This window comes from Chionomys nivalis, chromosome 6, assembly GCF_950005125.1.
Source record: "Chionomys nivalis chromosome 6, mChiNiv1.1, whole genome shotgun sequence".
Classification (NCBI taxonomy): Eukaryota; Metazoa; Chordata; class Mammalia; order Rodentia; family Cricetidae; genus Chionomys; species Chionomys nivalis.
In genome coordinates this window covers 41,450,670-41,477,890 of record NC_080091.1, presented here as the reverse complement: position 1 = coordinate 41,477,890, position 27,221 = coordinate 41,450,670, and the positions used below count along the sequence as shown (strand labels likewise).

The 27,221-nt window shown below is 52.1% G+C and overlaps 1 protein-coding gene across 14 annotated transcripts in view; it reads right to left on the bottom strand.

Annotated features, from left to right (window-relative positions):
• Nucleotides 1-27,221, bottom strand: part of Ablim2 (actin binding LIM protein family member 2) — a 121,812-nt gene that overhangs the window by 77,853 nt on the left and 16,738 nt on the right. For all 14 annotated transcript variants that reach the window (XR_009057243.1, XM_057771499.1, XM_057771490.1 and 11 more), the window contains exon 2: nucleotides 3,707-3,850. Coding sequence is in view for 13 of the 14 variants with exons in the window: in XM_057771499.1 (XP_057627482.1) it covers nucleotides 3,707-3,850 (144 nt within the window). In the remaining variant the exon portion in view is untranslated. The remainder of the gene's footprint in view (nucleotides 1-3,706; nucleotides 3,851-27,221) is intronic.

Sequence of the window (27,221 nt, the reverse complement as noted above, 5' to 3'; positions counted from 1 at the left end):
TGTCTTGTGGAAGTTTCCAGAAATAGGCACTGAGGAACTGAGGGCAGGACTAGCTTCCCACCATTTCTAGGGCGTGAAGAGGCTCTTTGGCCTCTAAGATCTTGTGAGCCCCTTCAAGCTGCTCCAATGTTAGAATGCATGAGCAGGTGTGTGTGTGTGTGTGTGTGTATGTGTGTGCATGTATGCATGCCCATGGCAGAGAAAGAGAGAGAGAGAGAGAGAGAGAGAGAGAGAGAGAGAGGCTGCTCTGGGTTGCCAGTGAGAGGACAGCTGAGCCCATACGTGGTCCCCTAGTCCACAGAGAAACTTCCCAGTGCCTCCCCCTTGCATCTGGTTCTCAGAGGTCTCAGCTCCTGACCCCTGTAACATGGCAAGGCCAGATCCAGAGCAGAAGGAAAACCCACAGGCTCACTGTGAGCCTCTAGTCTCTTGTCCAGACACACAGCTCCCGGGAGCGGAGACTGTTGAGACTGGTGGACGAGCAGAGAAGACTGCGGGCTGTGGACCGAAGTATCTACCCTGGGACTGCTGGTCAGCAACAGCAGGCAGGCCCCAGGTCAATTTCTGAGGACACAGTGTGCTCCTCCCTCACGCTCCCCAGCCCCAGAAGCACACGCGAGTGAGCCATTCAGCGTCTCAGAATAGCCTAGAAGTTGTCACAACAATGCCATTTGCAGAAACATGGCTCCTGGTACAAAACGAGAGGGACCTTCCATGTTATGTATGTGCATGTACATTCCTTACAGCCTATGGCAGCTAGATGCCAGCCTGGAGCCATGCTGGATTCCTTCTCCACACCGAGTCTGGGAATGAAACCCAAGGTTTAATCTTGTCCCACTATAGATCAAACAAATGTTCTTCTGCGAGAACAGGCCATGGGGCTGACAGATATGCACAGGATTATACCTCTGTGCCTTGGAGACACAGTCACAATATTCAAGGTGCTGACTCTGGGCTGTGTCTGCTTGTCACAGCTGTGTCAACACTGGTCAGGCCTTGAAAGAGGATTGTGTGCAGAGACATGGAGCCGAGAGAGTCACACTATAACATAGGGAGAGGCATGCCCCACGCCCTGAGAGACTCCGCCGGCTCCTGGCCCTGCTGCCTCAGCTGCCTCCTGGTTTCTGGCTGCTCTGAGGATCCCAAGGTCACCCCAAGGCAGTGACATCACAGACCTCTGCTCCTAAAAATAAAAAGTCCAAGTTCACCAGTAACTCAAGTCCCTCATCGAGACAATGCGTCTCTATCACATTACAGTTAGAGAAGGATCAAGTTAGCAGAGGCCTGGAGGGAGTGGGGAGGTGCTCATTTTTGAGGGACACGAGGGTTGGCAGCAGCTGATGGGAGGGCAGGGTCAGGGTCACTTCTTGGAATTCGTTCTTTCTTGTGTGTAATTCGTATGTCTTTGTGTGTCTATGGAGGCCAGCGGACAACGCCGGATGTCTTCCTCGGCTGCTCTCCATGTTTTCTTTTGAAACAGGGGCTCTCAGATTCAGCTGCACTGGCTGTCTGGTGAGCTCCAGGGAATCCTCCTGCCTCTGTCTACTCACCAGTGCCAGGCTAAACGGATGCACACTCACACCTAGCTTTTTCTGCAGGTTCTGGGGTTTTGCATCCAAGCTGTAGACAGTGGCTGCTGCTCTCTGTAGGAAAGTCCCCCAGAGCTGACATGTCCTTTTCTCTGTGGATGGGTGGTTTGGAACTGTGTAAGATGACAGAATAGGCTGGCCCTCCAGACCCCGACTCATGCCCGTTCTGTGGAGTCTGCAGCACAGGCTTTCCTGACTATGCTGGGAGTGAGGTGACCATGTCATCATTTTTTTTTTCTCAAGCAGCCCCAGTCACAGTCCTGGGGTGGCCATCACAAAGGATTCTGGAGCTTTTGTCATGTGTGACAGTGGGGAAGGGGCTAGAAAGATGGGGTGTCATTGTGAGAACGCATCAGGGATGACCATGACGCCCTCAAACCTGGTGGCTCTCGGGACACCACTGAGAGCCATTGCTTATGTCCTAGGATGAGGCCTCTGAAGGCTGGTGTCTGGCTCAGCTGAAGGCAGATCCCTCGGGGTCCCAGAATGCGACCCAGTAAGAGCTATCTCAGGCTGTTTCCTGTCACTACCCCACAGGCCATGTTTCTCCTGTGGAGGCTGACCATCCAAAACTGACAGCATCCGGGGTGTTTTGGGGGTGGCCCCTTCTGCAGAAGATTCTCTTTTCAACACCAGGACTTTCTTTATATGCTGTAGCTGGGCCAGGGGACCAGAGTGGAGCGGGTAGTGCTCCTCAAACAGAAGCCCAGGCACCTCTATAGGCTCAGGGGCCAGAGAGGACCTGGAATCAAACCCCTAGATGCTCCTAGTTCTACATCCCTTCTCTAAGGTCAGTCACCAGGCCCTCTCCCTTCCCCCCCACACAGCTGACTTGGTGGGGTCACCTCCCATCCAGGGCAGCTTTATTCTTGTCTGACAAATTTCTATCTTCAAGGTATAGTCAAATGTACCTCCTCAATGGACTTCTTTCTGGAAGCCTCTGGACCCTCCCTATAGACCTCTATGTCCCAAGGATTTGACTACTATTCTTCCCAAACAACATTCCCTCCCCTCACTGAGGGTCACCGTGATGAAGGCAGTGTCAGTCTCCAGACAGCCATGGAGAACAACATTGCCAAGTCAGAGGGCACGAGCATAGTACTTGCCCAAATTGCAGGGATGCACCTGTAGGCTCCAAAACACTATCCCTTTAACACTACCAGCTCTCTTAGACTATACGCCATGTCCAGTGGGTGGGTCCTACCCACTGTACCCTGTGAGTACTTTTTCTCGCATTTCTTAGATGTTGGGTGGAGGTGTGCTTAGTCCCCAGCATGCACATGAAATGCAGGACAGAGGAGAAGGTTCCAAACCTAGACAGGTGTGCTGGAAAAGCTGCACACACAGGCACACCTGCTGGAGAGGCCACGCACACAGGCACACACGCTGGAGAGGCCGCACACACACAGGCACACCTGCTGGAGAGGCCACGCACACAGGCACACACGCTGGAGAGGCCGCACACAGACACACACGCTAGAGAGACCGTGCACACAGACACACATGCTGGAGAGGCTGCACACACAGGCACACATGCTGGAGAGGCCGCACACACAGGCACACCCGCTGGAGAGGCCGTGTACACAGGCACACACACTGGAGAGACCATGCACACAGACACACCCTCTGGAGAAGCTGCACACACAGCTTCAGGCCCTCTTCTTATCTTCTTGGTATTATTTAAGTTTATTGTGTTTTTTAGGCTACTTTTTATAAGCAAGGAAAAATAAGTGACTTTCATTTAGAATGTTTGCAGGACCACTGAAGGAGGGAGGCAGCATCGGTGCAGCAATCCCCCCTGAACACTACTTGCTACTGATTTTGCACAGCCAGCAAAGGCCGCTGACACTCTGTGCAGTACCCCAGTGGCTCCAGGATTGGCATCTCTGATTCTGGGCTAGCTGCATGCCTCCACCCCTGCGGACCCAGAGTCTCCTATCTCCCTGAGAGTACTCCTTTGTTACACCAGACAGTATTCTGGAAAGACACAGGCTCAGGACTCTACAGATGCTCAGGTGTGGCCAGAGAGCTTTCTAGACCCAGAAAGAGAGAAGGGTGGCTGCGAAGCCCAGTTTGGGGCACTCTGTGGCCAAGCACAAGGCCAAGTACACACTCACCTTTGCACACAAAGCACCTAATGTGGAAGTACTTGTTCTGCACGCGCAGCACCTCACCCTTGCACACATTCCCACAGGTGCTGCACAGGATCGCCGTGCTGGCTGGCTTCTCCAGGGGGTCATGAGCAGCCTGGGGCTGTGACACTGCAGGGAGAAAGGAGCCAGGTTAAAGTGAGGGACACTGAGCACAGGGAGAGCAAGCAGGAGGCCTCCTGGCATGCCCCCACCCTCGGCACTGGACCCACATAGCATGAGGCGATGGGTCATTCCCTCCTTCCATCTGGGGTTAAGTGACATTCAAGTTGTATGACAGGTGACAGTTCTGAGGGCTAAGATCATTTGGTAAACCCACTGTGGGCTCTGTTTGTGGCTGCTCTACTCAGGGAGCTGTCTTATCCATTTCATTGCATACTTATCTATGATGTCCCAACATATCTCTGTGCACTCCTGGAGTAGCAAGGCAACCATTGTTCCCTCTGGAAGAGCAACTAACCCTTGTTATATTCATCCAGTACAATGTTGACACCCAGAGTCTCAGAGGGACATCATCGACCAGACATCTCAGTGGCCCTGCAGCCCTGGGACCCTTAGCCTCTTCTTCAGACGGCTGCATCCCTCTGAGAAATGGTCCCACATTTCCTTCGGTTCCCAAAACACCAGACTAAACATTGTCAATGACCCACAAGAGTCAGCCACAGTCAGGTAGGCAGTTGAAGGAGGCATTGGAGACCACCAGTTCAAGAGCCAGGGTTGTGGTCCTAAGACCAGGCACAACCAGGCACCAGGAATGACCCTGTGGCCTACTAAAGCACCTGTAGATGCCAGCACATGGGATGCTGGGCCATGATATGGAAGCCTCAGGTCTGCCCCTGTAACAGGGAAGTATCCAAGAGACTCTCAAGTTTTTACATTAAAGCAAAACTGAGTTTACTAGAGGAACTAAAGAGCCACAGGTACCAGGTTGCCATACAGGGATCATGTGGGTCTGTGGCCAGAAGGAAGGGACTACCAGGCCCTGGCTAGAGAGGTCACACACTCGGTTGATACATAGACTTGCCACTCCAGTAATGGACCCAGATATATATTAGGACATTATAGCCATGTGTGGGACATTGGGTCTCCGAAGTTCAGACAGGGACTGAGGAGGCCAAGGAAAGGCCATTGGCTGTCCAGCATGGCCTAATATCATCAAAGGACATTTCCTGGGTAGTCAGTAGAGACATGATTAAGAAAGAGGTCAGAAAGATGCAGTATAGCTAGTCTTAACGAGGAAGGACCATGAGCCATGAGAGCTGGCATCTCCAGAAGCCAGCAAAGGTGACGTGAGGGTTCCACATGCAGCTATGGAAGGAACAGTCACAGCCTCAACTTCAGCCCAGCATAACCTGCCCAGCCTCGGTCCTCCAGTGCTGTTCACCTTCATTATTGCAGCCACAGGACACACACAGTGACAGTGATAGAGGGGACAGTGTGGAGCACACTAGCCATCTGCCCCTCTCCCCTTGCAATGGGCAGGACCTACCACTAGCAACTGCGGTCCACAAGAGTAATCTTAGCCAGCTACTGTATGAACCATCAAGCTGAGAATGGATGCAGAACCATGCCTGAGGACTACAGATGCAGGGTGGGGATCCATGGCCTACAGTCACAGGCCAGAGAACCCAGATCCTTCCATCACACAACCCTGTGCCACAGCCAGCCATGCAGAAGGCAGGTGTTATCTCTAGTGACATCCTGGGAGCTAAACCACACCTTTGCAGCATGATCCAACAAGTCCAAAATGAGATTGCTCACCTACAGCTGCTGCCTGACCTTTTCCTCCGTCTCCCACCTAGGACCGGCCATAGAAGCCTCTAATCTGTCACTTAGACATCCACCTCCAGGTACCACTTCAGCTTACCCAGGCCGATAGCTTCCGGGGGTCTCTCTTCACCCTCTCTCTTCCACAGGACTTTTCCCACCTCTGTGACCTATGCTAGTCTGAAGGCCTCAGTAACAGTGGTGGTCCCTCAGCAGCAGCATGATGCAGCCCACAGCCCTTGCTGTCACAGGCAGCTAGTCTCTATGCCCACATCCTCCCAGCCAGCACCTTGGCCTGGCCATAGTGGAACTTCCATGACACTTGCCCCCTCTCCCTTCACTACTGAATTGGATCAGAAATATCCGTCCATGCTATAGAAAGTTGGCAGGAGGCCAGAGAGCCATGGTCTCTGACTCAGCGGGACTTTGAGAGACTCCGTGTTGCCAGGGCTTTTGGCTATGGATAAGAAGCTGAGCTAGAGTTGATGCTCACAGCTGTGCATGGCTGGTCCAGCGGGGGTCATCCGTGTGAGTCACCCTAGTCCTGTGTGGCTCAGAGATACAGGGTGGGGCAGCACTCCTGAACATTTATGCCCTCCCAGTTTGGGACACAAAGGACAATGGGCAGCATCTTCTGATCAGACAAGGCCGGGATTATATGGCCTGAATCTGGCTCAAAACCAAGGTGAGCAAGAAGTCATCTTCATATTTTGGGGTCCCATGAGCTGTGGGGTGAGCTGGTCTGGGATACAGTCTCAGCTCTGCCTCTTGTGGGGTGTGACTTTTGAGAGAGTTCCTGTCCATCCTACTCCACTCCCCACCCCCACCCCCGCCTTCTATCTGCCTTTCCATCTGTCCTGCATATCCACCCACCCTCTGACTTCGATCTGTCCTTCCATCTGTCCTTTCCAACCACCCACCCTCTGCTCACATCCCCTGGTCCTGGGGAAAACCAGGATCAAGGGCATAAAGATTTGCTTAGCAACCAGCCCAGCAAACACTGATGTTTTCCATAACAATGACAACCACGTAGTCAGGAATAAGTGGGGGCTGGGTGTGGCTCAGTGGCACAGCACTTGCCTAGCGTGCAAAGACCCTGAGTTCCATCCCCTGCACCAGTTCCTAAGTTACTGGAAATGCATCTGGTTTGAGGGTAGAGCTATATTAAGAGTGCGGATTTGCTGGCCCGATTCCACTCTGCCCACTAGAGCTGCCTGGAGCTGTGGATCTGGTAGTGGTGCTGCCCTCTGGTGGTTAGAGGAAGAGCTGAGCTAGCCCAAGAGAGGGATGCCAGGAAAAGCCTGCTAAGCATCCCTCTAGACTAGTGATCTGGTTGCAGATTTGACGTGCACATCTTTCGCCCCTAGTAGGATTCAGCCCTAGAACCTGATGCAGTTGTGGACTAGCAAGGTCAAGTGTACCCATGGAGAGGTAATAGCAAGCCTGCCCAACCTGCTTCCTTCCTTCTCACCCCACCCTGCTAGTGCTTCTCAGAGCAGCAGTCAGAATCAGGCCATCTCCAGCTACTTGTGGACAACAAGACAGAGTCAGACAGATAGGAGGACATCGGGAAAGCAGAGTCCCCGATTGTCCCGTGCGGCATTGGGCATCTATGGGGGGAGGGGGACAACGACAGGGAGCTGAATGCTGGCAGAGGAGGAGTACTCAGGATGCAGGGGTTTGGTGTGGTTCATCCAGTGACCCTAAAACCACGCCAAATATAGAAATGCCCAAAGCAAAGCTGAACAAGCTGTCCTTGAAGGTCAAAGACAGCCTGGCAACCAGGGGCACACAACTGTTAAGAAAAAGCAATCTTTTCAACTAATAAACTACCCCAACAAAGCCGACAAAGACCCAGGCGCCTCTGAGGCAGACATCTCTGTCCTTGCTTGGCTTGGGCTGGGCAGGGCACAGATTCCCCCTTCCCTAGCTCCAGGCCAGACGCTGTGAAGTCAGTCACCAGGGAACACAACAGTGTAACTTGTAGCCTTCTTTTCAGCACCCTGCTGAGGGGTCTGTTCAGCCCTCCTGACACCCCTGTGAAGCCAACATGGTGCTTACCTCACAAGCAAGGAACTTGAGGCCAAAAGCAACTGAATAGGACACGGTCAGCCATGCCAAGACTTGGAAAGACCAATCAGGAAGGGGCAGGGAGGCAATCCTGAGGCTCATAAAAGGGCCAATAATCCAGGGGACCCAGAATTTTTAAATGTCTTTGGTGAGTCCAAATCATCCCATAGCTGTTTATCCCAGTGACTTTGGCTGGATACATGGCTGGGACCTGACTATGTCTGTCCCATCAGAGGGCCTCTCTCTGGGTTGCATTTGAGAGAGCAGGCATCACTCAAGGCCTGAAACCCTACATCCTGTTTCACAGGAGTCCAACTTGGGAGGAAGGGGTTTCGCAGGACAGAAGGCCTGCTCCCTCCCAGGAGGCTGATCTGGGGCCTGGTGTTGGTAGGGCTGAGGAATGAAACCCTCGAGCATCTTGGTCCGAGGTGAAGCATCCCTGGCATCTCCCAGAGGAGCAGCTGATAAGGCACCCACACTCCCAGCTTCATCAGACACCAGCTTCATTTCTGGGCATCTATGCTCACTTTTCAGGGCCTGTCAATCTTCTGCGTCCCCTGCCAACCCCAGCTCTAGTTCACAGAATCACAGCTGGTGGTTGCTTCTGGGCTTCCTCATCATTCCTGGATGTGCACGGGCTCCTTAGAGCCTGAGCTGAAGGCCTCTGGGTCTCCACCTCCACCTTAAGAGCAAACCCCTGTACCCCTGCCTCTGGAAAGTCCTCCAGGATTTCCCCAGGCTGGCAGGCCTTCACACCTGACTGCATGTGGCAGGCACCTGGGCGTGGCATCTGCATGCTAGAGGGTCACTGCCATCTGTCTGTCAACTGCCCCGGACAGGGAAGGCCTTTGAAGGAGTCAAGTGACATTCATCACAGCCTCTGAGGCCCTGACTCAAAGCCTGTCATGATGGGCTTGAGGGATTGAGATGAGGCAGAAGTCTCTTGTATGTCTCCAGCAGGGCAGCAAAGAAACTCCTGGGCATGGAAGGTGACTTAGCATTAAGCAGAACTGGATGCCGATCCCTGAGGAGCTACGTAGGGACCATAAACACATGTCAGAACTGGATGAGCTACGGAGGGACCGTAAACACATGTCACCAAAGGAAAGCAGCCAATCTGGAAATGCTGCAGCCCATGATTTCTACCACGGTTTTCTGGAAAAGGCAAACCTGGCGACAGTCGGTAAGTGGCTGCCAGGTGAGGTGGCGCACGCCTCTGATGCAAGCACTTGAGGCACACTCAGACAGAGCTCCGTGAGTTCAAGGCCAACATGGTCTCTAGAGCCAGTTTAGGGTTGGGAGAGGGGAATGAACTGGGAAACTCTAAGAGCAGCCTGATAACACTGGAAAGGCGGAGGCATGTCATTGTATCTGTCCAAACCCACGGGACCTACAAAACGAGCATGGACCCTAATTCAGTCACAGACGTGTTAATGGTGTATGTCAATCTGTCCCAGCAGTCCTAATGCACATATTGTACATTGCAAGATGTGACAACAGGAAAAAGCCATGCTGGGAACTCTGCCCTTTCTGTCAATTGCAAGGAAATGCTACACCCAAGGCCTAAATACGAGTGTGCAGGATTGTTGCTCCGTAATTTCTAGATCGGCTCTAATAGGTGGTTAACAACCTCTTACTGTGATAATAACAGGAAGTGTCAACTCAAGTGGTAGGGATCAGTCACACCAGGCTGTGACTACTTATACTTAAGCCCTGTGACAATGAACCCCCAGTGCCAGGGAGCCTTGTCAGAGTAAAGAGAACAGGTTATGGAGACTGTCAACTTTAACTCTATCTGTGAGGACAGCACCCACAGGACTTCACTGCAACCTACACCTCTTATCCCCACAGCTGGTCTCCAGCTGGGCACCTGCCCTAGAGCTTGGAGAAGCCGAGAAAGAGTCGGCTGCATGATACTGGAGAAATGGCCAGACTCTCAAAGCCTGTTTATATAAACCTGGGGCTAGTTTGAAGAGTTCTGAAGGTCACACCGAGGCAGAGAAGTGCCCTGTGGTGTCTGACAGAGGTGGCATCTGGGAACAAAGCTCCCTCCTGGGCTCAGAGGCCAGAGTTGCCATAGGCTGGGTCGGGAAGGGATTACAGAAAAGGGAAACCATCTCTTAAGGGACCGCAATGCCTGCGGCAGGGCCCACACACATTCCTTGAAAGGCTAAGTGGATATTCTAGGTTCTCAAAGTCCTGCAGTCCCTCCTCATCAAACCTGGGGGTGGCACCATGTGTCACATGTGTATGTGTTATCTCCAGCTTCTCCCATGGGATCCCGAGCAAGGATGCTGTCTAAAAGCTCTGCCTTGCCGTTCCCATTGCCCAGTCACCGGCCCATCCTTCAGTGATACCAGTCATTGGGAACTCTGCAAACTCTGCCAACTTCCCTGTGTAAGGGCCAGTGCCGTGACCCTAAGGACATTAGCAGTTCCCCTCTTCCTTAATTTTCCTGATCAACACTTCAGACCTGATCCAGTGCAATGAACCATACTGAACCTTGCAAGGCCAGTATGGTCCAGTGAGCAAGGCAAAAGGTCCTGGTCCTGGACATGCTCCAGTGTGGACCCCACCTCACCAGAAATGCCCAACCACCTCCTATAGAAGAGAAGATGAAGGCTGGGGGTGGTCCCAGCTAGGAGAATGACTCAGTGTGGGTCTGAGGCTGGTCTGGAAATCACTGGCAGAGATAGATGTGCCAGCCGGACACCACATAACACATGGCAGGAGGGCTACATCATCAGGAGGGGCTACATCAGGGGCAGTCAAACTCCTATTTGACCTGGATGGCTGAGCACTAGCCGTGCCGAAATCCCTGAGTCTTTTCAACTCTTATTTCCCTTGCATGGCCTGACTCCCATACTATGTTCCATCCTTGCCTAAGCACCAGTGGTCCCTGGACCCTTGAACAGGGGCTCAGACCTGGCTAGAAGTCAGAAGCCCAGGTTGATTATACTTTCTGTTTTCTAGGGTAGGAGGAGGTGTAGGGAAGGTGTGTCAGCCAAAGCCAGGGTTCTTTTTTTTTTTTTCTTTTTTAAAGCCAGGGTTCTTAATGGCTGTCACACTCTAGCGGCCAAGGGAGCTTTGGAGAGCCTTTCAGCTACTGTGTGTATTACACAAACGGCTGCTCTGGGGTTCCTGAGTGTTCTTTGTTCTAAAGATACGAAGCAAGGTTTTTGTGACCAGGCATTTCTTGGTCCCATGGCTCTGGTTTATCCACAGAGAGGGGTGTGATGTCTAAGTCCCTCTCCCTCTTTCAGGTGGTTCTGTGACAATGAGCTGGGAGGACGCTCTAGGTGGAAAGCCGATATCGCAGCGTGGTGAACCCACGGTCGGCAGGAGAGCCTCTAAAAGTGACATGGGATGGAGGCTCGGGCTGGGCAGTACCTTCTGGGACAGGAGAAAGCACACTTTGCATGCTGGCCTGGATCCCTGTGGGTGGCTGTCAATTAGCCTGTCTGTGTCCCACTTCTGCCACCATACCCACACCCTTCCAGGGACACACGATGTGGGAACTCTGAAGGAGCCCTCAACACACCAAAATCCACGACAACCTGCAGAGGACATGAACAACACGCTACCATTGGGTGTAGATGCCCAGGGACAGGGTGGGAAGAGTACAGGGTCTCTGGTGGTTGTAACAAATCCCCCAGGTTGTAGGGGACAGAGGAAGCCAGGAGTATGTGAGGTCCTGAATGAATATGTATTGTTAACATAGGTACAGCCATGTCAGGTGCCAAAGTACTATCCCATGGGAAAAGGGCAGAGCCTTCCCTCCTGGCTCAAGTGAAAATGTTGATAAATGTGTGCAGAAAATGTTCACCATAGCTTTCTCTGCCCTAGATGCTTACAGCTCGGAAACTGTTCCCCATAGCGACTGCTCCTGTTGAGATTAGTTCAAGTCCCCACTACTTGTTCATCTCTCTATAATAACCCTGTCTCTTGGTTCATCCATGGGCAATAACCCCGCTTCTCTGTTCAACTCTATATAATAACCATGCTGAGCTTCTGGGGTGCTGAGCCTTCTCCATGAGAAAGCCCAGCCCACCTAAACCCAGCATTTCTGTCTGTCTGTGGGTCTGCCTTTTTTTCAAGTCAAGTCAATGGGAACTGTGCAGGACTGCACCAGGGGCATCGTGGCTGGGTACGTCCCTAAGACGCCTGGATGAGCAAACATAAGACCTAGGTGCCACTTTACTGAAAAGGGGTTTTTGCTCCCCAGAAGCATCCTCAGCAGTCCCATCCCTTGTCCATAGCAGCCACACTCAGGCCAGCCTCCTGCAGCAGACCCTCCCTCCTTCACACACCATGGAGTCACATACAGATGACGCCATCTACCCAGGCTCACCCAACAGCCCTGTTGCAGAGGCTCTCCTCACCTGCCCACACCGAGATCTCAGACTCTAGCCTCCAGAACTGTTTCTTAAGTCACCCCGTCTGTGGCGTCTTTTGGCAGAGCTACAGAAATCTTACACACTGCCTGTGGGATGGACAACGTTGGAGTGACAGAGTCAAAAGCACCCTTGTGACCCACCCATTGCCATTCATATGGAATGTCCACACGACAGTGGCTATACAGGGCTGGCCCATGGTGGGGGTTGATAGAGAGAAACAACTGAGATGGTCTGCTCCAGAGGCAAGGTCTGGGAAGAACACAGCTGAGAAGCAGCCTCAGCTGCTCCATCTGGCCATGGCTCCCAGGGAATACTAGCTTCAGCCCTATCTCTTGCAGCCTCAAGCAGCGGTCAACATCGTCAGCCACCATAACCTGCAGGATGGCATTTCATTGCCAGACGATTCAGCCTCTCAGGACCAAGAGCATCTGCTCTCACAGTAGTGTGCAGACCAGGGACATGTGGCCATCTGCCTCCACCCAGATCATCAGTGTCCAAGCCATGCAGAAGGCCTGTGGTGGCTTCTGCACAGTGTGTCCCCATGTCACACCACCTTGTGCTTCAGCAACAGAAGCAGCAGCAGCAGCAGCAATGCCCACACAGACTCCTCAAATCTAATAGGAAACAGGAAGTGCATCTGGAACAATCAATCATCTCCTCACAGCTGGTCCAGTCCTGGGTCATTCTGCCACAACCTAACTCAGGAATGCCAACATTTGATTAAACCAGCTCTGTTTCCCCGGATGGGCTCCTTCTCGAGTGGGACCTGACCATAGGTATATCCTGGCTATAACTTAGCTTCTCCCAGCTCCCCACCAGGCCTCTATAGATGGGTGGCTAGCAGATAGCACCCAGTCTGGTGGGTGCAGTAGACCAGCTGTAAGCCTTCATGCAATCCAAATGGTCCTGGAAGTCTTGGCCCTGAGTTCAACACAAAGTGATGAGGGGATAAGAGGCCCCGACTCAGGGCACCCCTGAATCAGTAGCCCTAAAATGATCAGCTCAGGGCTGGAGATGCAGCTCAGCTGGTTGAGTGCTCGCTCAGCTAAAATGCACGAAGCCCTGGGTTTGGCCCCCAGCCCTGTATAAATTGGATGTGGTGGCATGTACCTGTAAATCCCAGCCCTCAAGAGGATCTGGGTCATCTTCCAGTACACGGCAAGTCTGAGATCAGCCTGGTCTATGTGAGAACTGATGTAGAAACAAATAAATGCACTGGATTGGAGCAGACTGGTCATCACCGGCACGGGCTTGTTCAGGTCACGAGATGACATCCAAGTTTCAAATGTGCCTCCTGGGTGTGAGCACACAGTTGGCACTCAGTTTGGCTTGCCACCAACTGGTGTCACCTATAGGCCGTCTAAGGGATCTAAGCCTTAGAGGGTGATGTAACCCCTACAGGGCCATACAGTATGAGACAAGCAGGCAGGGATGGGTCTTGATGTCTCCCTGAAGGCTGGTTCCCTAGCCGTCTGGCTCCTTCCCCTTGACTTCTTGGCTCTTCTCATGTCCTCCTCAGTGGGTCCAAGGAAGGCTGGTGTTGGGAAGGCATTTCCTGAGCAACTAATTAAAGCTGAGATCGGAACTGCTGGCTGGCAACCTGGAAAGCTGACCTATAACCTGGCTGAGGTTCTGACAGGCCACGTCTAAGAAGTAGGTTTCCGGGCAACTTGAGCAAGCCAACAGGGTCCAGTCACAGAGCACAAGGTTAATAAAAGGTGGACAAGGGTACACCAACACTCCGTCACGGCCTGCCAGCTTGACCAGTCCTGGCCAGGCCAGTTTCCGGAGACATGGAGACAAAAATATCTTGTAAGTACATGAGTTCACTGTTGTTAGAGACCCAAAGAGAAGCAAGGGTTGAAGGACATGACAGTCCCCAGTGCCTTATGCTGTTTGGTGGCCATTCTGATTCTAGGTGCCATAGTAAGGTGAGACTACACAGTGATATCCTCTCCCGGTATAGAAGCGACACCTGTCCTGGGAGGCCCTGCCTTCACAATCAATGTCCAGAGTGCCTATGGAGCTCCAAGGAAGGGATTTATTCAGCTCAAGTTGCTTCGGGACATGGTCGCTTTCACCTCAAACCCTGGGAACCCCCAACCCCTTATTTTCGACATTCTGGTTGAGGTGAGGTGCTGCTTCATTTTGATTGGCCTGTGCCTGGTTGGTGCTGTTAAATACAGTTAGAGGTCTGCCTTGGAGACACAGGCTTCTCTGCCCAGTTTTGAGCTGGCTATCAGCTGTGACCGCTTTGAGAGCTTCCTGTCACACCTGTGACCAGTGGCTCCCCTGTCACCCTCAGAGCAGCACCATGGCCGCTTCACAGGGCTCTTCGCAGCACAAAGGGCTTCAGCTCTGACAAAGCCTGATTTCTCTGTGTTTCCCTCTGTAGTTCATGCTCTTGGAGTCATTTCTAAGAAACTGTCGCCCAATCCAAGATAATGAATATTTATCTAATTTTTTATCTTAGCCTTTGCATTTCAGCTCTTTCTATAACTTTCCATAAATAGAACGGCCTCTCCCCTGCCGCTGAGTGTCTCAGCAGATGCTGGCTCTCTGTAGTCTTCTCCTGGCGTCTTCCTCTGAGGAGCGGTGGTGTGGTTTGCAGTTGTCCCAGGGTGGGATGTGGTGCTGTGTTCTTGCTATTGCTGTCTTCGCGATGGGTAAGCTGAATGTGTCAGCTCCCCACAGAGAAGACAGTCATTTAGGAAATGGACATGGTCACTTGTCCCCAGCTCCAGTATCTGCAGTATCTTCAGAATAGCATGGAAGCAGGGTACTAAGAACCAGCCACCAGGCCCAATCCAACCAAACTGAGGCCAGGAGTGAGCACTCTTTCCTTGGACCATCTGGTGGAATAGCCACTGCTTTTTCTTTTGGAAGTGCAATACTATGCAAAATAGCTTTATGTCAACTTGGCATAAGCTAGAGTTATCTGAAAGGAGGGAACCTCAATTGAGAAAATGCCTCCATAAGATCTGACTGTAAGGCATTTTCTTAATTAGTAATTGATGGGGGAGGGCCAAGCCCATTGAGGGTGGTGCCATCCCTGGGCTGGAGGTCCCGGGTTCTACAAGAACCCAGGTTCTATAAGACAGCAGGCTGAGCAAGCCATGGGGAACCAGCTAGTAAAGCAGCAACCCTCCAAGGCCTCTGCATCAACTCCAGCCTCCAGGTTCTGACTTCCTTTGATGATGAACAGTGTTGTGGAAGTGTGGGCCGAATAAACCCTTCCCAACTTGCTTTTTGGTCATGGTGTTTCGTCAAAGCAATAGAAACCCTAAGACAAATATCAAGCGTGTGTTGTTTGCACCAACATCCAGGGAACAAGGATATGGGCTAGGGTCCTTGCTTTTGGAAAGACCCTACAGATCAGGGTCAGGCAGAGATGCCAGAGAAGGATGCCTGGATCCTACTCCCTAGAGACCTGCTAGGCACTGTGCCTGGTTCTCATAGGAGGGTGGGAGCATTGTTAATAGAGGCATGAGCCTGGCCAGAGATGGCTACCCTGAAGCCTGTACAACTGCAGGCCATTTCAGACCTCTATTCTGGGTCCAGCTCCTTTCCAATCTCCCCTTCTCTCTGGGCCCCCAGACCTGTCCCACCATGCTCACCCTGCAGGCCTTCCTACCAACACACAGCCCTCTAGACTTAATGCCTTAATCTCAGAGGCATGGCATGCCCATACCAGGAGAAGGGACGTTCCTATTATAATCCCTATTGACTGGCTTCCTTGGTGTAACTGTCGATGCAGTGGGGCCTGTATACTACAGAACGGTCACAGTGGCCTTGACCCCTTCTCCCGTATACTAATTATTCTTTCACCAGCTGTGACCACCACAGTGCTTCCAGACATCGTCAAATGTGTCCCAGGGAACAGCAAGACCCCTTTGATAACCACTGTTTTAAAGAAAAGAAAGACTGATGGAGACAGAGGTTGGGGAAGGAGGGAGCAGGCACAGAGAATCCACAGCCCAGCAACTCCACCCCAAACATAGGTCAGAGGTGCTGGCCTTCCTTCCTGTGAGCCCCAGTTTCTTCATCTATAAAAAGGGGTCACCCACCTCATCCCACACACTGTGAAAGTCCCCCGAGCCTATATATGATTGACATGATTGACACCTATAGGTGTTGGCTTTCACCATAACCACGAGACACCGAGCTGGATAGCACTCCCTTCACGCAGGCTCCACCCTCCGAGCTCAACCATGGGTCTCAAGATCATTCCTTCTCGCTAGAAGCTGAGTCTTCCTCCCTGGCTGACGGGAGTGAACACACAGCTATTTTGAGCTTTACCTGACCCTCCTCCAGGCATCCCCATGGAGCGGCCTCCTCCAGAAGTGTCAGTAGCGCTCCTTCCAAGCCTAGGCCCAGCAATGTGGAGACTTCAGGTGGCATCTGGGAGAGTGGAGAGCCTCTGTGGCATTTGCGGCTGACACATCTCCCAATCACATGCCAGAGAGTCACATGGCAACTACTACCCCCAAGGCCAAGGCAGGGCAAAGCCAAGCCCTTCCTGGAACACTGAAATAGCATCCTGCCACATTGCTGCTCCAGAGATGCACCTGTTTCTCAGTATCCGGAAAGGGAACTCTGACGAGGCACTGGCAGGGTGGCATAACTGCTAGCCCCTGGGTTTGTGCCAAGGACAGTGAGTTTTCAACCCCTCGGGGCTCTAGGTAGTAGGGGCCACAGCCTGTACCAGTGTTCCCAGATGCCTTAACAGCACCACCAAGGGGCACACATGAATGTTTACAGCCCTGCTTTCCAGAACTGTTGGACTATTAAGAGACAGGGAATGCCAAGTGGGAAGAGAGATAACCTAGGCATAGTGAGCCTGGCCTCCGGTGCCCTGTATATAGGAATACCAAGTGGAAAGAGTGACCGTCTGGGCATGCTGAGGTCAGTGCCCTGTGGGCAGGCTATCCCAGGGATGCTACAGGCTAAGCTTGGCCCGCCCATCCTCCCCACATGCCTGGTGCTCACTGAGAAAGGGAATACATAGGGGACTGTGATGTCTACACCTGGTATTCATTTCTACACTCTGTCTGCATCTCCCCCATCATAGGAATAACTGCCATGGCTGGTGGCCTCAGGGACAGGAACAGGGACACAGAGAGGGGAAGGAGGTAAAGATTGTCACAGGTGACCTTCCTGTGGAGTCTGGGCTCTGGGAATCAGTGATGCCCATAGCTGGGGTACAGATGAGCTCCTGAAGGAGGGTCTGTGAGGAAAGAGATGGAGAGGAGAGAAAGAAATCCCAGCCTTAGATTGAGTCCTGGCTGTGGGTGGAGTTTTGTGTCTGCATCCTGCCCCATGCACCTTGTGTTGGAGAGAGCAGGGTCCTCTGGAAGGTGGACCGCAGCTCTAGCTTTCTGAGTGGGACAACAGACAGTGTGACATAGACCCAGGAGCATCTTTAAGCCTCCTGTGTGCTGAAGCACCTTGTCTCTGCTCACCAGTGGGGTGATGGGGCCCCAGGAGTTGACAGTGACTGCCTCATCAGCCACCATGCCTTCCCCACCAGCCATAGCACACGGTCTCCCTGCTTGTCCATTCTCAATTGTGTGACTGGGCAAGAGAAGCCCCACCTCCAGCTAATTGGCTCAAGCTAATGTGAAATCTGCATACTCCATTTCGAGGGACATGTTTGCTTGAGGGATGAGGGAATGCTGGCCTGGGCTTTGGGGAAGAATACTCCCCTGCCCCAGGTCCTCCAGGACGTGCCCCATTTTCTTCCTGAGGCTTTGGGATGAGGATGTGAGGGAGATGTGCTGAAGCACCATTCCTACACTCCATGGAACCTTCTGTGCTAATGCAGAAGGTCTCAGAGAGACAGAACTGCACTCCTCACATCTCTAAGCCCCAAGGATGAAGTGAGGGGCCTCAGCCTCTTGCACTATGCCCTCTGTCATTGGCTAGTGGCTTCCAAACTGCTCACACAAATGGACCTGCACACTGCAAATAGCACACACACACACACGTATATTGACCTGCAGTGGGTGGAGTTCACCACTCTAGAACCCACAGCCTCTCACTATCAGGAGTGTTTTCCTGTCCTGTGACTCTGTACAAGCAAGTTCATGTGGTTGGTCTGGACCATGGCTCATAGGCAGAAGTGACCATGTGACCCATTCCCCTTCCAAGCCTGAGCAAGCAAGTCTGGCCACTCCTGCTATGCCTCTGTGGCTGTGGCAGGACACGTGAGGCAACCTGTGGGCCTAGGAGGATGGTGAGAGAAGGAACAGAGGTCCCACACACCTAGCAAGAGCAGCTCATCTTCGGCCCACTGCACACCCTCACAAGTGATAAGAATTCGCTGTTGGGGCTGGAGAAATGTCTCATCAGTTTAGAGCACTGGCTGTTCTTACAGATTACCTGGGTTGAGTTCCCAGTACTCAATAGTAGCTCAAAACCATCTGTAATTCTAGTTTCAGGGGATCTAACCCTCTCTTCTGACTTCTGTGGGCACCAGGCATCTACATGGTACATATACATACATACACTCATACATGTAAAGTAAATAAATTTTTTTAAATAAAAAGAATTTGTTGTCAATGAATGCCTGTGACCTTGGACTGTTATGCTGTGGGTATATAAGTGTCCTGGGTCACCCAGGACAAATCATTGCTGACTAGGTACTAAGTATAACAGTTCTAGGGACCAGAGGCCAAGTGAGGGGTCACTGGGAAGTTCAGGAGTAGGTAGGACCAGCTTCTCTGGACACTCAAGGGGAGATTCCATCCTTGCCTCTCCCAGTGCTGTGACAGCCTGACTCCCATCTCTGCCTCTGGGGTGATTTTCCTTCCTTATGGAGCTGTCTGTACTCTCCCCTTTCTTGTAACTGTCTGTGACAGCACTTGGGGAGAGGGCTCTGTCACATGATCCTGGGCAGTCTCCTGTCTCAGCGTTCTTATCCACCTGTGATTCTCCTGTTTTCCAACTAAGATGACAATTGCAGGTTGCAGGGCTGTTGGCTTGTTTGTCTGTCTGTTTGTTTTCCCAGCCTTCCATACGTAGTAATGGTTTGGCTAATGTGACATTAAGGTTGTGCCGGGTCCCCTCAAAGCCACACTTGTCCTTATTGTGAGAGATGTGCTCTGCCGTTTCCTATTCAGTTCAACTTCTTATGTAAAGCCTGCTGCCGCGACCCACTAAACTGATTTCATGCCAGAGAATGGGTCGCCACCTGCAGTGCAGAACATTCTATCCCAACCCCCACAGCTGTTTACAAAAACCCACAGTAGAGTCTCCACCCACCCATCCCATGGACACTTCACCTACTCTCCATACTTGGCCTCATGCCAGAGTCCAAGGCCTGTACCCCACCAGTACATAGGTACCAGCTCAGACCCACAGGAGCCTGAGTTTCTGAGAGAGAAGCGTTTGCTGAAGGAAGCAAAGGCTTCGGTATCATGGTGTAGCTATCCAACTCATCTCTCTCTGGAGTTCCACTGATGGGCTGGGAAGAGCCCCACCCCGGGAAGAGCCCCACCCTCAGAATCCCTTATTCACATTTTCACTCAGCCCACCACAACCTGACGCCCCAGTGTTGTGACTTCCACTGACTTCCGGAAGTACACCTGAACTTAGGATATTTGCATATGCATAACGGGATGGAGGGGACCCTGCCTAGACCTCAGATTCATTTACCTTACGTCGATCTTCTGCAGTCTGAAGGTAACTTGACATCATATTTTAAATAATTTTGTGCACAAAAATGAAGGTGCATGCTGTGGAATTTTCTATTTGTGGCATCGAGCAGGAGCACCAAAAGTTCAGGGTTTGGGAGCATTTTGAGCTTTGTATTTTCAGCTGAGGCACCCTCCAACTAGGCTAACAGCTTCACCTTTTTTTCCCCCCTGGAACTAGCTCTTCTAGACCAGGCTGGCCTCGAACTCACAGAGATCCGCCTGCCTCTGCCTCCTGAGTGCTGGGATTAAAAGTGTGCGCCACCACTGCCTGGCTACATCTTCACTTTTGAATGTGGCTTAAAACAAGTAAATTCAGGTACCAGAAACACGACACCAGAGATTTTTCAATGTGTCTTTAAAGTAAATAAGACAATGATGACTCTTCATGGACAAACACACTCGGGATCGGAGGAGCCTGAGACCTTGCCTAGGCGCTGGTAAGGAATGTCAACCCTGCTCTCTTAAGGACTGCCCCCCCCCTCCCCGTCAGCCTCCCTGGGATACCCGCATACTCTCAAAGCCAGGAAACGGCTCACTGCTGTCTTCTCAATCACCGCAGCAAACCCACTGCCTCAGTTCTGCCATTTCATTCTCTTACCCAGCACCCTGTGACCTTTTCTTGGGGTCTATCTGTCCACGTGTAGATCAGGGATGTGTCCCACTTGGGTTTTGGGAGGCTGAGGAGAAGATGTGCCGGGGCATGGCTGGCCCTCAGGGCAGGCCTCTTCTGTCAGTTCCTGTCAATATCCAGGCCAACTGGCACAATGTCCTGTGAATAACAGGCATTGATTCCCCACAGCTCCAGAGAGCAAAGGCACCAACTTGATAAATGCCAGGCCCGCATCTCCTCTGTGACCTAGGGAGGGCCTTTCCCCATCTCCTTCCGGCCTTGTTGATCACAAGCCATTGGCTGTCCTTGGCCTGTGGCTGTACCACTCCCATGGCCATAACATGACCTCCTGGCTCTACCTACCATCTGCCTTTCCTCTTCTAGGGACAACAGTCAGACTAGATGAGGCCACCCTATGTCAGGAACCCATATTGACTAGATGTCTACAGCGGGGCAGAGCTGGCAATCAGGGAAGCCTCTGGAGCATGCCCCACCCCCTAGCATCCTTCTTCCCGCTTTCATCAAGGTGACCCTCAGGCTTGGATCAACCAGAGCCAGAGATCAGTACCTGCAGCACTCTCTCCTCACACTCTACTGCCACCACTGACCTCAATCCCTGCCCTCCTGACCTGGGTCCCCTGTACAAAGGGCCATCTTTGGGTATTCATGAGCCCTCCCAGAACATTTTGAGAACTCGGCATGGACACAGCCCTCCCTCAGTCCCATCCCCTTGCCTGTCCCCAAGCTCCTTTGCTGTGCACGCCCTGGAAGTCAACCCACCTGTGCTCCTCCTCACCTCAACCAATGCCACTGCGGGACAGTGCACCACACAACTCCCCTTTAGAGTAATGCCCAGGGCTCCTAAGGAACCCATAGGTCTTAGCCACAGTGGAATAGAGCCCTGAACCTGGACAGCGGAGCTCCTCAGGCAGATGTCCTCCTCTATGCAGAATACACACTCCTGCTCTCAGCAATGCAGGGAGGGCCTGTGGAGCTAGGCATGGTACCACAGACAAGGTGTCCATAGTCTCATCCTACATGTCACTCATAGGCTAGGGGTGTGGCATATGATAGACACATAAGTAACCTGCTAAGCTGACTATGGTCAGTACAGTATGGAGAGGGGAGGAGGTGAGCTCCTGGCTGCCTGAAGGCACAGGGTACAGAGGCAGAGGACCTCTCTAGGGAACGACAGTCACATCAACCTTCAAATGATAACAAGAAGCTGAAGAAGGCAAGGGCAGACGGTAGAGCCCTGCAGCCAGGAGACAGCAGAGGCAGGAGGAGCCCAGGGGAGCCTTGAATGCAGGATAAAGGGGTCTCTTATCTTTTTGGTAGGTGGTCAAGGTATTAAATGAGTAACAGATCTGAAGGGTTAGGGTCTACGCTTCCCCTTCCGAGGGCCTCTCTCTACCATACCCTGCCTCTGAGTCCAGCAACAACTGCCCCAGGCAGGAAGCCACCACCCTGCTGCCCCCCAGCACACACCCTTCCCAGTCCATCAGCCAGGCTAAAACCAGAAGGGACTCCTCTCCCTGTGTGACAAGATGCAGTTCACTCAGCAGCTGCCATGACAACGCAGTCCACACTCCAGCTCCTTCTTGAATCAACAGGGCCATGACAAGCAACTGGACAAAAGGCAAACCAGGAGTAGATGGAAAATCCACAGGCACAGTCCTCCGGGATCCCAGCGCTAGGACACTGGCATGCCCCTCCCCCGCTTCAGACCAGTGTCCTGCCTGGTCAGAGCATAGATGAAGCCCACAGGCCACTAGCAGGCAGGTTCCAAATGGGATCAGGCATCACAGAGCCCTGGCATCAGCTCAGAGGCCAGTGCCCAGCAGGCCCCTGGGTGTGGAAAAGGGACCTTATGCTTTCTGTGTAAGTACACACTGGGCTACTCTTGGGGAAGGCAGTTTGGCAGAAGGGATTGGGCCATCCCACCTACAGGAATGTCCTTCCTCTTCTATCTCAGGGTGCATGCTGAGCCGTGCGAGGGAATTTTCATGGCAGCCAACGTAAGCCTACAGACTCAGCCCAACCTGATGCCTCAAGCAAACAGATCTTGGTTCTTCAAGCACATCAGTAACGTTAGGCAAAAGCAAAAGAACAGAAGGTAAAGATCATTCTAGAATAAAGGACAGAGGAAGGAGAAACACGACAGCCAGCTATGGTGTGGAGCCTAACCGGGACCTCCAAGGAAAGGAGGGAAACAGGTCCAGGATACCCGTGAGCAACCTGTCCTGAGATGGAGCTCAGTCCCCAGTTAATAGTTAATAATACCAAGGTGGTAGAAGCTACCTGTGGCCCAGGGGATCATGAGGACTCTACTCTGGAAAGAATTGATGCATTTCTCATGGGACTGACTGCCATGACACCAGACCACCCATGTGACAGATGCTAATGCAGTTGTCCAGCTCCTGGCTTCCTTTCTCTTTGCCACCATGCAGTGACACAGCTGGGCCCTCACCAGGTGCCAGCATGATGCCTCCTGAACTTCCTGCCACTGAAGCCATGAGCCAAACGAGACATGCTGAACAGAAGAGCAAAGGTAACAAGACATCGGCAGCAAGCGTGCCCAATGAGATGGGTTACAGAGTGTTTGCCATGATTTATTTTTACAATTTCTCTGCAATTTTTCTTTCTAAAAGCGCATATTTTGTAAAAGCGGGTAGAAAGTTGATGAAGCAGAAGCTAATTCCACCAGAGAGAAGATAGAGCTCGACTTGCTTGCTCGCCCTTCAAAGACTTCTGCAAAAACACAGACAGCACAGGGCACAGAACTGGCTTCACAGCTGTGCAAACCTATCCCTTGCCTCAGTTTCCCCATCTGTCATAGAACTGGAAAATCCATTTTGTAGTCTAACTTCCTCATTGTCCTACTACCTCTGGCACCTTCAGCAAACACAACCAATCAATCATCTGTCTGTCTTAGCCACCCACCCCAACACACAGACAGACAGACATACAGACACACAGAGGCACACACACAGACAAACAGATGTACACAGATAGACAGACACATAGAGACACATACACACAGAGAGAGATAGACACACATATATAGACACACAGACACACACAGAGACAGACATATAGACAGTCACACACGGAGAGACATACACACACACGACAACAACAATGCTTCCCACCTATGAGTTCCAAAGTAGGACTGAGTGGTATAGGTACCTGGCTCAACCTAGTGTAGGGTGAGGAGCAGAAGCAGCCAGTCCAAGTGAACTAGCATGTGGTTAGAGTATAGAGGAAGCACACCATGGACTGCTGGACGGGAAATGCGATGAGGATGAGGTCGGCTCTAAAGGGAAACGAGTGTCCCCTGAACCCAGTGTCCACCCCAGAGGCTGGTACCTAGGTACCACCTAGCTTCCAATTTATCAGCTGCAGATTGGACGCTGGGACACACAGGCAGATGTGGAAAGGCAAACACAGTTCATCCCAGCGGAACAGCATCAAGTCTCAAAAGGAAGGGCATTCTGACACGTTAGCACTTGTGCGAACCCTGAGGACAGAGGCTAAGTCACCAAAGGACAAGAATTGTGTGATTCTCAGATAAGAATCCCAGTGGGAAGAACTCACACAGATAGAAGGAAGACTGCTGAGGGCCAGGCCAAGATGGGAAAGAGCAGGCTAGTCTCTGGAGGATCTCACGATGCATGCCTGGACTAACTGTGTAGCCCAGACTAGCCTGTAACTCACAGATAATCAACTGAATGCTGGGATTAAAGGCATGTACAACCACGCCTAATGGATTTCCGTTGCATAAGATGGAAAATTCTGGAGGTGGGAAATAATGATGTTTATATTGACAGTGTACTGAGTACCCCTGAATACTCCTAAAATGGTTCAGTGGGTGGTGCTGTGCTGTATCCATGATTTAAAAACAAACAAGCATAGGACTTCCCACAGCCACCCTCTGTACCTAGGGTAGTGGATGGGGACTGGCAGGGCTAACTAGAGAGAAGTACCATGCCACCCTGAGGCAGGTCTGTGGGTCAGCAATCCATCATACCCCAGAGTCTCTGTTGGCTGTGGACTCTGACAACAAGGTCCACTCTCCAAGCCATGAAGGTGCCAGGGACAGAACATGTGGGGAAGTGGCACAAAGTGCTTGCTCCCAAGCCACTTAGTCACATTACAGGGCACCAAGCAGCATGGCCATGGGTCCAGCTTGATTTTCAAGAGCCAGCAGCTAGTTTCCCAGCTCAAGCGCCAGCCACCCCAGGCTGCAAAGTGCTCAGATGTCTCCCTGAGTCTGGCACACCGAGGCTGGCCATTGAGCCATTGCAGTGAAAATCTCTCTATCCATATGTTGGGAACCTCTACCCAAGGTGACTGTAGGGTGGAGGCTTTGAGCGGTAATGAAGTCAGAGCAGAGCCCTCAGGATGAGACCAATGTCCTAATAAAAGACACCTAGAGAGCTTGGTAAGAGGGCACCAGACAGAAATGCAGCATGCTCTCACCTTGGCCTTGGAGCTCTGGCCTATGGGTGGGGAGAATCCATGTTGAGCCTCCAGGGGCCCTGCAGCCTGGCACTGCCATTCCCAGATGTGTGCACACCTGGCCCAGAGCTGTGCAACCATGCAGTTTCTGGAAAGTAATGGAGCCCCACCATGACTCAGAGGCTGATGAATCAGGGCATCCAGAACTGGCAGAGGCATCCCCTTTCCAGGCGCGCCTGGTTAAAGTGAGTAGACAAAGAGGCCACGAAACAGAGCCTGGAGAGACAGACAGCCTGTGTCATCTGAGACAGAATAGCAAGGGGCAGCCAACAGCTGAGCCCTCCATACCCCACTTCCAGCACCCTCTCAGAAGAGCACAGCAGGGAGCTACCAGATGGGGCGTCATGAGGGGGTGGGTGACAGGGACAGGAAGGGAAGGCTACCCAAGACAGGGAACAGCCTGTGCAAAGGCGTGGCTGTGAGAAGGAAGAGAGGCCTGGGCGGAAATCTCCACAACTGAGCAAAGTGGGGCCAGGGAATGTGAGGTGACAGGGAGGTCAAGGAGGGGAAGCCATAAGTCAGCCCTTAGCCAGGCTACTGTGAGGCTGCTACCCCCAGAAACAGTCCCACCAAGTGTTCAATAGTGCAGGTACTACAGAAATCAACATGGCAGTCCCCCAAACACCTAAGCACCACGGGTTCCCTGGGTGGCGTCCCCCACCAGGCTCACTGTCACACGGTTGCCGCCCCAGCAGTAGCTATCCAGTGTCCGTCATCATGAACAAACACAGTGTCCGTCCAAACTGTGAACGCACCATCAATGGGAAGGACAGTCATGTGTAACAGCACATGCCCGTAATCTCAGCACTTGGTGACTGAGGCAGGAGGATTGCATCTTTCAGACCAGTTTGAGCTACATAGCAAGACTCTGCCGCAGAAAGAAAAAGGAAAAAAAAGGGGGGGGGAAGGAAGGACATTTTTCCACCTTCTAGAACACGGATGAAGCTGGAGGACATTGTACTGGTTAGATAAGCTAGTGCTGAGATATAAACAAGGGAGGAATCCATTCGAAGGAGATCCCAAAGGTACACACAGAGTACGTGGAGACAGAACAGGGAATGCTGGGAGAGGTGGGGGCAGGGGTGAGGTCAGTGAGGACAGAGTTTTGCATGCAAGAGTTCTGGAAATGGACAAATTACTAATGGCAATTATTAATTACTAATTATAACTGGTCACTTAAAGGTAGTTTAAATAGTAAATCTTAATGTTGTAAATTTTTTACAATAAAAATCAAATCAAACAACTCACCAAAACAAAAGCTGCTCTCTACCTGAAGACAGGAGAGACTCTGGCTGAGCCACAGCAGGGCCCAGGAAGTAAAGTTGCTCTCAATGGGGACAGACTTGTCATGGAAGGAGGTTGGATGCTGGTGGAGGCTCAGGAAATGGAACTCAGAGGAAAACAGACAAGGTACCCAAGCCGGGGAGGTCTAGAAACCCCTGAGAGGAGCTGGAGGAAGGAGACTGTGGCTGCAGTCCTTCCTGGGCGGCCAAAGGACCACCTGCTCTTTCCAAAACAAACCCTCCTCTTGCATGCCTTGCTCCTCCTCCTGGCCCTGTGCTGATATTAAAGATGAAAAAGAAACCTTGAGAACATTCAGGTAAGGGCACAGCCACAGCACAGGTCAGCCCCCTCAGGGACAAAGTCACTCGGGACAACAAAGGGGACAGTTAGATTTCCCACACTCCAGGGTCAAGGGCAGGGGAGTGGCAGCCAAGAGATGCTTTGGACACTGAAAAAAACAAAACAACAACAGCAAAAAACAAAACAAAACAAAACAAAAAATACCCACAGAGGAGGCCTGGGCAAGTGGACAGTGTCTTTAGAAACTCCACAATGGACAGCAGAGCCAGTGGCCCTGCTTGACCCCAAGCTCAGACAATGTCACCTCCTCTGGGCCTCCCCCTGCCTGGTCTGGCCGCGTTCACACAGCCACTTGAGTCCTGGCAGACCAGATGTCACCAAACATCAGAAGGTGGTGAAAAGGGCCCAGCCCTCGGGCCTCCGATCCAGCTTTACCTCTCTCCAGCCTTGTGGCCGTGGCTCTTTCTTCCCTGCACGGTTCTGAAGATGCTCCACAAAGTCTAATGAGTCTCCAATTTCAGACTGCTCTGAGATGTGTGCAGCCCTGTGCAGATGGAAGCTGTAATCATGGATCATAAACCCACAGGCCCAGGCCCGAGGCTCGACCTGCTTTAATTGCTGGTTTCTTCCTGTTCTGCAAACCGCAGCCTCCCTGCAGAGTTCAGAGCTCGCCCTGCAATTCATTTCTGCCCACCAGAGTTCATGGGCACCTGGGGAGATGGCTCTTGCCAGACACACACACAAGCACATTGATGTGGGTCAGGTGGCTGATATCTGAACGATCCAGTCTCCTTTAGTAGGAGAAGAAGGCCTGTGCGGCGCCAGGCTCTGGCTCT